Genomic DNA, 13753 nt, shown 5'->3' on the forward strand with positions numbered 1-13753 from the left:
AAAAGGGTTCTGAATTTTCATCTTACTTCAATATGTTACCCACCCCCATTTAGGCAAATTGACATGTTAGAGGAAAGCAGTCAACTATTTTGATACTTTGATTACCATATACTAATCTCATATAATCTCCTTTTTTTATTAAAAAAAATCTTATATAATCTCTTCCAGTAGTTAAGAATGGTAGATGAATAAATGAACATATCCTGTGGTGGAGCCCAGCGTTATAGGCGCTCAAAGTCAAAGACTCAGTGATACATGCAGTATGCTAACTACATATTGAGACGGGTACTCCTCCGGCCGGTTCACATGTAGGTTAAAGTATTGAAAATGAAATATTGGGATTGGGATTACAAAAAAAAAAATTAATGAAAAGAGTGTTTAGTATAAAAAATTACTTACTCTATGGGATTAGTTAAACCTATGTATGTGAGATTGGAGAATACCATGAGAGAAGTGGTATTTTCTAATCCCATCTTTATGAGTTTGTCTAATCCCATATAATAAGTAATTACTCATGCCAAATACTATTTTAATGATTTTTTTCAATTACAATCTCAATCTCAATCCCTTATTTTTGATGTTTCACACCAAACGGGACCATAAGGTATTTTTTTAAATGTGATCATTTTTTTATAAGCTATTAGATAGTCTTAAGAAGTACTAGATTTTTTTTCATATATGTTCATATTTAATAACTACAGTGAGAGTAAAAATATATATGATGTTTATGTTTAAAAAAAAGGATAATATTAAAAATTGAATTTTTGACGTACAAATTTAATTTTTTTAACTGTTTTGTTAAAACATATGAACTAGTTAAGATCGATTTATATTGGCAAAAAAAGTTAAATTGATTTATATTTAGGATGAGGAGGACGAGAAGAAGTATTAATCAAAAAAATTTCGTCTCTTGAGCCAATTAATTAAGATACATGTAGTGAGATGTTGATGAGCAACATCTTGTGATGGAGCAATAGAATGATGAGAGTGGAAATTGATATATGATATTCACATTTAGAAAAAAACCCATAAAGGTAATGTTAAAAATGACTTGAATTTTATTATATATATGGGAAAATTACGTACAAATCCCACAAAAGAGATTTTATTCATCTAAGATCTCACAAAATATCAAAATTACTGACAGGTTCCAAGGGACCGTAGAGTAATATATTCTATTTGTAAAATGACGTTACTACTCCTCACATTCCAAATTCACATTTGCTCTGTTATTGCGATTTACAATCTCAGCTGCGACTATTAACAACCCAATGAGAAGGTGTTGACAACCTAAGCAGTATCCGTTAACAACTTACTTTATAGGATCATATAACATCCACATAAGAGTAAATTATAACCAAATAGTATAATATAACAACTTTAACACTAAAATGGGAAGCTTTTCGAAGCCATTAAGAACTTTAACTAAATCTACTAGGATTATAACAAAATTTTAATACGAAGATCCAATGACAACCTCAACAGTGAGTATTAATAACTTAAGGAGAACTGTTAACAACCTTAGTAGTGTCTGTTAACAACTGACTTTATAGGATAATAAAACCTCTAACAACTATAGTTATAATCCTATTGGGTTTAGTTAAAGTTCTTAATGGCTTCGAAAAGCTTCCCATTTTAGTGTTAAAGTTGTTGTATTATACTATTTGGTTATAATTTACTCTTATGTGGAGGTTATGTAATCTTATAAAGTAAGTTGTTAACGGATACTGCTTAGGTTGTCAACACCTTCTCATTTGGTTGTTAATAGTCGCAGCTAAGACTGTAAATCGCAATGACAGAGCAAATGTGAATTTGGAATGTGAGGGGCAGTAACATCATTTTACAAATAGAATATATTGCTCTACGGTCCCTTGGGACCTGTCAGTAATTTTGACATTTCGTGGGACCTGTGTGTAATTTTCCCTATATATATTTAATTATTTTTATTAATACGTACAATTAATAAGTTATATTGAGGACGCTGTAGACTGTAGTACTAGAAGAAATATTAACTAAAAAAATTCGTGTCTTAAACCAATTAATTAAGATATGCACAGTCAAGTGACGGCGCAATAGATCACCTAATTTTGTTGTTAGGGGAAAAAAACAAAAGAACTCAAAGTGATGGATGAGCCATCATTAATTTAAGATTATACTGCATAATTGTTGCCTAATACAAGTGGAATTATAAACCGTACAAAAAGGCTTTAGTGATTAAAAAGGGAGGCCCATTTTAATCCCTTTCACGGTTTTTTTTAACATAATTATTAGCCTCAGAAAACGCTTTTTTCTCCTCCCAATTATTTTAGATTAACCTAGCTAGGAATCTTATCACGCTCCACTGTTGCTCACTAATTAATTTCACGGTAGATATATAGCCACTAGGCTGTGCTGTGACATGGATGCAGTGATGTTACAATTGCAATCACGTGCTACAATTTCATTTAACTCAAAAGAATTTGTGAAAAATAATAAATATGATTTTATTTCAAAAATTATTGAAATGACATGGATGCTATTAAATATTAACCATCAAAGGAATTAGAGTAGGCTACATGCAAAGTGCAAAATGTGCAACTACTTAGTATTTATATAGATGTTTGTGTGTTGAAATAAATGCACATATATGATAATAATCGCACAAACATACAATGCAAATCAAGAAAATTATACTATCTCTGATTTTAATTATAAGACCTCGTTTATAGTTTAAAATAAGATCTTATAATTAGGATTGGAGGTAGTAGCACGTCTTCTCATTTTAAATTCCCAAACCAAAAGTTTCCTAATAAGTAGTCATCGCTTGTCGGTCAACAAGCTAATATAAATCAAATGAAATCAAATCTACCTCATGTTCTTAATGTAAGAGTAATTTAACATTCAATTTGATCTTAAATATAAAATTCTAATATATTTTGTTTTTTCATATTTATTTAAATAGTCTCTGTAGTAGTTGCACATATTAAAGATTTCATCACATATTAGTTCTGGCTAATACATATAATTGTAAAAAAAATTCTATGAAAGACAACACCTATTTATTATAAATAACTAACTTAACAAATTTTTTTAATCTATTTAAATTAGTTAATTAGCTCTTATATTAAGGATAAAAGTATTCCTATCAATTTGTATTTGTAAGATTGTCATGAACTTGATATAAGAATACAGGTGGAGCGAGATGGGGAATGTAGATTAATGACAGTGACACTCTGGTGAGGAGATTCTCTTTTTTCTTTTGTTGAAAATATCCAAAAACGAAATGAATAATTAATTAAATATCAGATACAGTTTACTACACCTAATTAACCAGTTCTTTTCCTTTTTTGTCAGAACCTAATTAACAAGAGTTAGCCCTCCGAGATCACTCCGATTTACACATTTGTCTCCATCTTCGATTCACTAATGGAGTGTGCACTGTGAGGAACCCTAATTAATTAATCATTAGTCAATGGGTTGTTAGCATTGAAATGACCCGCACATACAAAGCCCCTTGACTTAAATCTTAAATCATGTATTTGGTTAGGTGAAAAATAGCGGTCCAAATTAATGCCTGCAAAAAAAATTGTCTAGAAAGTCCTTAGATTTTGTTATTTTGTGAAGATTTGGTGCATTTATTATAACTTGGAATAAGATGTGTGGTGTTCACACCCAAAAAACAGGGAGCTAATTAAGGATTAGGTGTGTGTCATATGTGTTATTATATTGTGGAATTATTTTAGGTGACATGTGGATGGTGCATATTGATTGGGATTTTTCTACTAGGGTGTGCGCATATATGAAATTGAGTTAGAACAAAACATTCGAATGAAATTAAAATTACCCCGCATTTACTTTCAAATAAGAAATTACCGTAAATTTACATGTAAATACAAAGGTCAATTTCACATTATTCTTCTTTGTAATGTTTTATATGCCATTTGTTTGATCCAAAAATAATGCCTTCCAGAATCCAAACTATTATATTGAATTGACATATCAAATTAGTTGTACCATTTAATAATTAAAGAGCGGTAACTAGGCTTCAAGTATCCGATAAAGAACCAATATATCCCCCCCCCCCACAAAAAAAAGACGAATGGAAGATAGTCACATAAATGAATAAAATAGAAAATTAAGGATAAATCCCTCATGAAAAATTTAATTGACAAATGAGCTTAGAACCGTAAATTGCACATAATATTATTTAGACATAAAGAACTAATTTGCACGTAGACAAGCATATAAATATGTTTAGTTGTACAAAGAAAAATTGAGTTAAGCATTACACAAGAAAAGATAATGATTCCATGCTAGGGAAAATGAATTACATATAAAAAAAAAAAAGTTAAGTTATAAACAATGAAAGTTGAGTTGCACAAAATCAGTAAGAAATATTTGCCCATTAATTTCTCAATAAAAGATTTGTTTCTACTTTTTCCCAAATAAAATCACTTTGTGAGCAATAACGTACGTAATCACGACTTAATTATTAACGTATCTTCTTCTCCAACCCGTTTGACCCCATTGGCCTGTTTTCTTCTCCTTTTCTGTTTCTCTAATTAAAAACTACGTTTTGATCCTAGCAGCTTGCATTTTATTTGCAGAACATAGGCCTTCGTCGCACATCATATACAAGAAATTTGAGAGGGCTTTGTCCTATTTGATATATTAATACTTTATATATTATCACATCAAAACAAAAACTATACAATTTCGACTTCAATTTGAATATTGGGTTACATATTGAGACAGGTACTTGATTTTTCCATGAAGAGTAACCCTAAAACCTTTGATATAATTAAATATAAAAGATGTACGCTTTCTTCGTGGAAGCAGTTTAAATTTTCAAAGGCCGTTTTATTTTTAATCTCAAGTGGCTTAGTGGAAGAAACATCATATTATCATCATAAAATGTGGAAAACAACCTAAAAACTGAAAGTGATGCGCATGCATGCAAATATGTATTAATTACTCTCCCGGTCCTAAATATAAGACCTTTATACATACTAATGTATAATGTATAAGGGTTTTACATTTAGGATCGGAGGAGTATTAAATTTGTTTATATAATACTACCTCTGATCATTAATATAAGATTTTATTTGACTTTTGTTTTGATCCTAAATATAAGACCCTAATCTATTTTGTCTATAATATTTATATATTTTTTTCTAAGGTGGTCCTTATAATAATAGTAGTTCTAACCAATACATTTGATTAGCAAGGATATTTTAGAAAAGACAACACTTATTTATTACAAATAACTAACTTAACTTATCTTTTTAATCTCCACAAATTAGTTAACTAACTCTTATAATCAGGATCGGAGCTAGTAATTGATTGATATGAATACGACAGAGAGGGATTAGTCTTGATAAGGACCAAAACGTAAACAGGATTATTGCGGGGCACGGACCTACCTTAATAGAAAAATGGAGACTTAATTATTATGTTGTGCCCTTCTTTAATCGTTTTCATGGATACTTTCAACATTGGCTCCGTTTGGATCAGCGATTGGAAAAGCTGCTTATTGAAAAGGTAGTTTATGGATAAGTGAAGTTGGGTAAAAGCTAAATTGGATAAGCTGAATTGTGTTTCGATTGGAATTCAGAAAAACTAGTTTGCAAAAGTGAGATTGGTAAAAGGTTGTTTGGATTATAGTTGAATAAAAGTAAGTTTAGTTATAAAATGACCAAAATAGATATGAGTTATAATAAATAATAAAAAAAGATAACAAAAATGATTTCACATAATACAATGAAATTAAAATAATTTAATATGAAGAAGTCAAATTTAATAAGTGAATTAAATTTTAAAATCTTAGAGAAATCATAAAAAATATTTTAAATATAAAGTGAAAGATGAAAAAAGAAATGAATTGAGATAATATAATGAAGAAGTGAAATTTATAGAGTGAGTGAAAGTTGAAAACTTTAGAGAAATTATAAGAAATATTTAAAATATAAAGTGAAACATCATAAAAAAATATATTGACATAATATAATAAATTTAAATTAATTTAATATGAAGAAGTGAAATTGATTGAGTGAATTAAATTTAAAAACATTATAGAAATGAAAAAATGGAGCTTTATATAATAAAGTGACAGTAGAGGACTAGCCTCTTTTATAGAGGCGGGTTTAAACAAAAAATGGAGCTTTTGATAGAATTATTTTACTCCTCCGTCAAATGGAGCATGCCACTTTGAATTCAATTCTTCACGCGTTTTTTACTCCTCTGTCATGCCACATGTAAAATAAGCTCTTAAAGTGATCCATAAACCAGAAAATGGAGCTTGAGCGCAACGTACGTTTTCCCAGCTTAAAATACATAAGCTCCTTTTTTATTTAAGTCCAACCAAACACTTCAAATTTTCCAATCGGGCTTGTAGGGCTTATAAGCCCAAAATAATTGATGCCAAACAGGCACATTATTGACTTGAGATTAATTGATTCGGCAGGCGCCCACTCGTGATGATGGTTTTCATCAGTTGATTGGGTCATTCTCACGCTGTTGGATTTTCAATAGTAAGCCCATGTCTCATTAAATGGGCCCACGCCCGTTGTTTTGAAGGACTCCAATGTGACCTAAGATCGCTGACATATTTTCCATATAGTCTCGGCCCAAGATGATTCTTTGTCTTTTATTCCCAGGCCCATTGGGACCTATTTTTCTCTCTAACATTTTCTTTTTGTAACACTCCAATTTTTTGAACACTTATTTTATTGTTTTTAAATTATTAAATTCTACACAAAACGAGGAACATCTTAAAATCTTACAGTGATGAAATTGTACGGTTTTGAACCTTTTATAATCAAAACTACACTATCTTAATGTATTTTTCTATAAAAAATCATTAATAAATCAAAATCACATCATTTCTAATAATGAAAATAAATATTTGAGAGATTAGAATATTATAAAGAGCGTTAGAGGAAGGAGGCCCCACCCTCTATTAATCTAATAAAAATTATAAAATATTAAATCTTAATATAAAATTTAGTTTGTAGATCAATTTGAATCATAAGCTGAACTTTATATTAAAGAGCAGAAGTAATATATTATATAAATAAATTTTAACTATAATAAGTTTGAAACAAGTCATCAATCAATAATACATGCAGTGTCCCTTAAATAATATTGAGGTGAAAATTTGAGAATAAAGATTCACATACAAATTAATAACTTCGGGTGATGGGAAATTCAACGTGTCAAACAAAATTTCCAGGTGCAGCCATGTGGACGAAATTCATGTAGTGAGGAAGTTTCCTGCATTTTGACTAGCTAGTGAGTGATTTTCAAGTCAAGCAACTCCCCCAACATCATTCGGCTTTGACCACATTAACGTAACAGTCCATTTCTTGAATAACGTAGATAAGCGTTTACTTTGGCCCCTCCTGTGCAGGTTAATGCAAATAATTAATATAACTAATATTTTTAATCTATTAAAATTAATTAATTATTTTTTATATTAAAAATCAGAATTAATAATTCGTTTGAGTGCAGAGGATATCTCCTTAATAAAGTTGCTCCCAATTATATAAAACAAAAAAAAAATCCCAGTTAACCGCTCCATGTATTTCGAGCTATTTGTAATTTTATTTATTAATTTTTGTTGTATGTAATGTATGAGTGAATTCTATTTTAGCTTAATTCCAATGATGTATTTTCTTCCAATTTTTAATTTGATGTTATCTGTTTTTTAATTAAATTTTTAATTTTTGTTCTGTTAGCATCATTGCCACTTGTGTTGGTGATGTTAATAAAGTAAAATTATAAGAACTAATGGTGCTAATAATGTAAAATTAAATGCTATAATTAAAAAAAACAAATAAGCACCAAATTAAAAATTAAAAGTACTTCAAAATGGTTTCCCCTTCATAAAAAGATAAGAAAAAGTAACAAATGATTAAATTTAATATTTAAAAGAAGGCGAGGTCATCTCGAAACTAATCACAATCCAACATGAAAACATGCATTTCTGCTGCTCACAGCTTTTGGATAATCCGCGTTCTCCTGCTCTTCATTCCGCGTTATCTTTTCTCCTCCTCCAATCTCAATCGTTGACCGACTTCGAATCCAAATCACACCGTGGGCTACACTGAAATTGAGTTTACATCATTACGTACCTGATTAGAGCTCGAGAAATTTTGGCATCTTTCGTGTCTTTAAAATTTTTTTCTCCTACATGTCATGGCCACCTCTGCGCAAATCTGAGAAAGAAATGAAAGAGGCGGCACGAAGCCCAATATTTTCATAAGAAAACAGCGACAGAGCTGAGAATATAAGACGACACAAGCTTCTCCAAAATCTTCACCCTCTTTCCTTCTTCACTCGCACGCACCAGTAACTACGTATACGAAAAAGAAAAAAGAAAAAAGAAAAAAGAAAAGGAAAATCCCAGTCCTATAAGACCCACGAGAAGAAACAAGTCCGTATGATGATTTTTACGATACATCCAGGGGAAAAAATCGAAACTTTAACTCCCTCCTCCATCCCCCAACTTCACTACATCAACCTTCGAAGTTTGAGCTCGAACTCCAACATTCCCAACTTGCATAGAGATACACAAGCTTGTTGATTTTAGAGAGGGACAGACAAAGAGATACAGATATAGAGAGAGAAAGAGAGATTTGGGGGTTAGGTTGTGTAAGCGCGTGGTGATTGTTTTTCTTGAGAAAGGGTAAATATGAGCGATTGGATGGGGTTTTCTCTGACTCCACACTTGAGGATTGATGAAGTATATGGGAATGGTAGAGAAAACCAAGCAGAACACCGTGGAGGCTATCCTCCTTCTCATCCTCGCTTGTCGGTTATGCCTTTGAGATCAGATGGCTCTCTCTGTGTTGCTGACCCTTTTAGGCACTCTGGTGCAGCTGAAGGTACTAGTGCATGTCACTGTTCATATTTCAATATCTTCCTGTTATTTTATTCATCCTCTTTTGGTATTTGTCTTGTGTTTGAATGTTCAAGAAGTTGTCTCTCTTTATGAATAGGATGTGTTTGATCTTTGGCCTCTGTTTGCATGTTAGCCAAAGCAGCACTTTCGCTCTATTTCCTTTGGTTACTTTGTTACTTAGCAATGAAATCAGTTCCTTTGCTGCATGCTTTCTAAAGATACAATCAATTTCTCATCTGGCTTTTTTGGCTGCTCTGTAGAGTGGAGGTATGATAATGGAGTAGTAGGAGGAACCTCCAATGAAAAAGGTCCAAAGCTTGAAGATTTCTTGGGTTGTTACTCGAACACGTCTGATATTGCTGAAACCAAAGTGTATTGCCAAGGCAGTACACAACAAGAAGATCAAGACCGAGAGCATAACCAGAGCCAGAACCAGGACATTTCTAGCAGGATCAATGTGAATGTGGCCCCAAGCTTCAGCACCAACACTGAGATGGAAACTAATGGGGAAAATTTCGCAAACCCTCCTTCCTTAATCCAATCTTTTCATGCATACAATGATGGTAACCCGCGAGCTGTAATCCCAAGTAACGGCATGTACAAGTCCTGGTTGGCTCAATCTCAATCTTCTGCTGAAGTAAATGGTTATAACTACCAATCTCTAGCCCTAACTATGAGTCCTAGTGTACCAAACACTCTTTGTGGTGCAGTTTCACCGGTTCAAGTGGAAGATGATGCTCGTAAAAGGCCAATCACAAAATCTCTTGCTGCTAGAGAACCCGTGCCTCGCAAATCTATTGATACCTTTGGTCAAAGAACATCTCAATATCGAGGTGTTACAAGGTAAGGATAGTGATTCTTCTAGTTAACGAATTATATCGTTCCTTCGGCTTTTCATTATTCCTTTTATGTTTTCCATATCGGGGTATTAGGCATAGATGGACTGGGAGATATGAGGCCCATTTGTGGGATAATAGTTGCAGGAAGGAAGGGCAAACAAGGAAAGGAAGGCAAGGTGAGAGAAAAACTACGTCCTCTTTTTTCACATCATGGTTTAGTAAGAACCAAACACGCCGTTAAACCTTGTGGTAGATGATCATCATTGTTTTTCTTTTTAGCCCTTTCTCTTGATTTGATGAGAATATATGTACTAACGGTTTGTTTGACGCACTGGTTGGATTCTTCTCCTTTCAACGCTTCAACTCTCTCTGCACAGTTTACCTCGGTAGGTGAAAATCCACTATACATTTGCATGTCTCTTTCTGTAGTTCTTTTACCATCCTCTCTGGTCTTTACTGTTTTCCCATGACAACAATTGATCTGGTGCATAATTTATATTTTTTTGAAAAAAGCATGAAAAGGTGTGCTCTTGTGCATGATTCTGAGAGAAAATATGTAATTCATCCCTTTTGGAAAATAATAATTTGTATTATTGTTACTAGGTGGTTATGATAAAGAAGAAAAAGCAGCAAGGGCTTATGACTTAGCTGCGCTCAAGTATTGGGGCCCAACCACTCACATAAATTTCCCTGTATGCTTTCTCAGACTTGCACTGTTCCTTCCATCGAAAAGTCTTGTCTATGTTCGCTGTTTTGTTTTTAGCTTTCGACTATTGAACTATTTCATGGTTCTACCATCGGCTATAGCCCACACTTCATCTAAAAATTCTTAAATGCTTTATCAGTTAAGCAGTTATGAGAAGGAACTTGAAGAGATGAAGCACATGACGAGGCAAGAATTTGTGGCCAATTTGAGGAGGTACCCACTCGAATCTTTTCTCGTGATCTTATTAGATACGGTTTAGATAGCGATCCTTCAGCAATAAGTGGGTAGTTTTTGTACAATTCAGTAGCAGACTCTGCGATAATTTTACTGCAAAATTTTAATATAGCAAACATGCAATGAATTTTATCTGAGCATTGTCGATTGACTTTTCATTCCTCAATTAATTTTCATCCCCTATATTCAATATGGAACAAAACGATGTGTCCTTTTTTGTTCTTTGGGGAGCAGGAAGAGCAGTGGATTTTCAAGAGGTGCTTCTGTGTATAGGGGCGTGACAAGGTATGGCCAAAAGTTCTGAGCTTTTATACTTTATCATTAATAATATTGATAAAAAGTTTTCCATTATTTACTGCAATTCCAGCTTTTGAATTAACTTGGCGGCCATTATTGGCAAAACATTGATCTGCTTCCCTTGTCTCTCTTCAGACACCATCAACATGGAAGGTGGCAAGCTAGGATCGGTAGAGTTGCAGGAAACAAAGACTTGTATCTCGGTACATTTAGTAAGTTTCACCAACCTCCCTCACCATAACCTTTCGTATATTTTCCTTTTAATTAACCTTATCTTAAACACCTGTTCCTCGTTATTTACTCGTAAGCTGCTTGTGTTAATCACTATATTTGCCTGCAGGCACACAAGAGGAAGCCGCAGAAGCATATGATATTGCTGCAATTAAGTTCAGGGGAACTAGTGCTGTGACCAACTTCGATATAAGCAGGTATGACGTGAAGAGAATATGCTCCAGCTCGACCCTCATTGCAGGAGATCTGGCAAAGAAGTCTCCGAAAGACTCAGCTCCGGGCAGTGTGGCCACCACAACGGACGACTTCAATTCTAATGCATCAACGTCATTAGCGACGGCGGCTCATCGGCAGCAGCCACAGCCCTTTTTGGCTGTAACAAATGGTGAGCACTCTTCTGATGAGTTAGCCAGCATGGTTTGGAATGATGACGGGAACCCCAACGAGAAACAGGTCAATGATCACAGTATTTCCGAGAACGGCACGAATAATAATGCTAAGAACGCGTCAAACTCGGAAGAAAGTCCCAAGTGTTCTGTGGGAATGGGAAATGAGTTTGGGGTGAATGGTTCGGAGTTTGGACCCGGGTTCTTCTCGTTGCAGGGACCAAAGTATGGTGATGATGATGATGGAAACAACGACAACGGTGATGATAACTCGAATAATGACATTCGCATTGGGAACATGGGTCTGGCTCATCAAGTTCCTATGTTTGCTTTGTGGAATGAATGAACAAACGAGATCGAGGTCTTCAAGATTCGAGGCTGAGTGGATAGGGTAAGCTAGTGGGAAATTTGTAGTTGTTTTCAGCTTAGGAAAAAGGAAAAAGGCAAAGAAGAAGACGTGATCATGTAAGGAAATTTTGAATCCTACTGTGTTTATTTAGTGGGATTCGCTAAGTGAAATGCCGAGTTATAATTCTGGATTACATGACTAAGCAATAGTGTTATTTTTCTCCTGCGTGCTCTGCGAATCTTGTTCGGATTTTACTGTTACGATAGATAATAGGGGGGGGGGGGAACGTCTTTGATCAAGGCATTAATTTATAGCCGATAATACAATCGACGCCAGTAGAAGCTACAACGTACGATATAAAGTAGCCGCAGGAAAGCCCCGCTGCCCCCTATATAAGTTTCTATAGAATAATGCTTATCCGTACATGATGTTGTCCTCTTGTTTGCCACTAGCTGAGAGGTGATTTTTTACGTTTAAAATGTGTACATTATATTTCTGTGTTAGAGAGGTGTTTTTGTAACTAAACTTTTTTAGATGTTTATTTCATATATTGTAAAAGATATAATTTTAATATCATCCAAACACGCTCTACATGTGAAATATTAACAAGCATGCAAGTCTAAAGTATATTCCAGTCTTAATGTTTTTTCTAATTTTTTGTTAATGTAAAAGTTTCATAATACTACTTTCAGTTTTTAATATAAGACTTTATTTGATTTTTATTTTAATTTTAAATATAAAATTCTAATTCATTTTCTCTTTCATATTTATTTTTTTTAAAGATGGTTTTTTTAATAATGGTAGTTCTAACTAGTAAATTTTATTAGTAAGGAATTAAGGATATTTTAAAAAATAATATCTATTTATTACAAATAATTAACTTAATTTATTTTTTTAATCTACTTAAATTAATTAACTAATTTTTATATTTGGGATCCGAGAAAATGTAAACGTAATCTAAAATTGCAATCAATCTAGTTATTTCGTGTGTTTGTCTGTCTGCTTGTCTGCATGCGTTCAACGCCTTGCGAAGACGCAGAAGGCGGTGTTGACCGCGGATATTTGGATGTCCGGGTTTAATATCTGGAGCGTGGGAATATTGAGTATGGGTCAACTTATTTAAGCCTGACTTGGGGAGAGAAATCTAAATTTCGGTTGAATATGAGGTTAAAAAAATTATAAATCTATTATTTTAAAAGTGTTTTTTGTTAAAACATACTGCTTCCGATCTTTAATATAAAATCCTATTTGATTTTTATGTTGGTCCTAAATATAAAACCCCAATCTATTTTGTCTCTCATATTTACTCAATTTTTTTAAAATAGTCCTTCTAATAATTATAGTTTTAGCCAACATACTTAATTAGTAAGGATATTTTATGAAAAACAACACTTATTTATTACAAATAACTAATTTAACTTCTTTTCTCAAATTAATCAACTAGCTCTTATAATTAGGAACGGAGGTAGTAGTATGTACTATCCACTCCATTTATATATATATATATAGATATATCCCTACAGGTTGGTTATAGTGTGACAGCATTAATTATGAAGCAATATTTTTGTTTGTTTTTCATTTGTAAAAATAAAATTGAAAAAATTATGAAATCCCTGCAATTCACTGCGTACGATCCGATGACATGCCTCCAGAATGGTGAGACTCACCGGGAAGAAACAAGAACCCTCTCAACGCAGCGTTTTAAGTTATTCCAATTCCAAAGTTGAGAGCGGGGAGCTCGAGGCAGTGACGGGACACAATAATGCGCACTTGCGCAGAGTCAGAGAGAGGCGTTTAGATTAGAAAGACCAATCGACATGGTGCGTTTGA

The 13753-nt window shown here is 33.1% G+C and overlaps 1 protein-coding gene across 1 annotated transcript; it reads left to right on the forward strand.

Annotated features, from left to right (window-relative positions):
• The first annotated feature begins 8671 nt into the window (after positions 1–8671).
• LOC114752777 (AP2-like ethylene-responsive transcription factor AIL1) lies at positions 8672–11920 on the forward strand. The gene is made up of 8 exons (XM_028941485.1): positions 8672–8864; positions 9142–9724; positions 9814–9896; positions 10324–10412; positions 10566–10639; positions 10895–10945; positions 11093–11169; positions 11298–11920. The coding sequence occupies exons 1-8, from the start codon at positions 8672–8674 to the stop codon at positions 11918–11920; spliced, it is 1773 nt and encodes a 590-aa protein (XP_028797318.1).
• The last annotated feature ends 1833 nt before the right edge of the window (positions 11921–13753 follow it).

The sequence above is a fragment of the Neltuma alba genome, unplaced genomic scaffold (assembly GCF_004799145.2).
Source record: "Neltuma alba isolate B1F8T4 unplaced genomic scaffold, ASM479914v2 tig00001190_pilon, whole genome shotgun sequence".
Classification (NCBI taxonomy): domain Eukaryota; kingdom Viridiplantae; phylum Streptophyta; class Magnoliopsida; order Fabales; family Fabaceae; genus Neltuma; species Neltuma alba.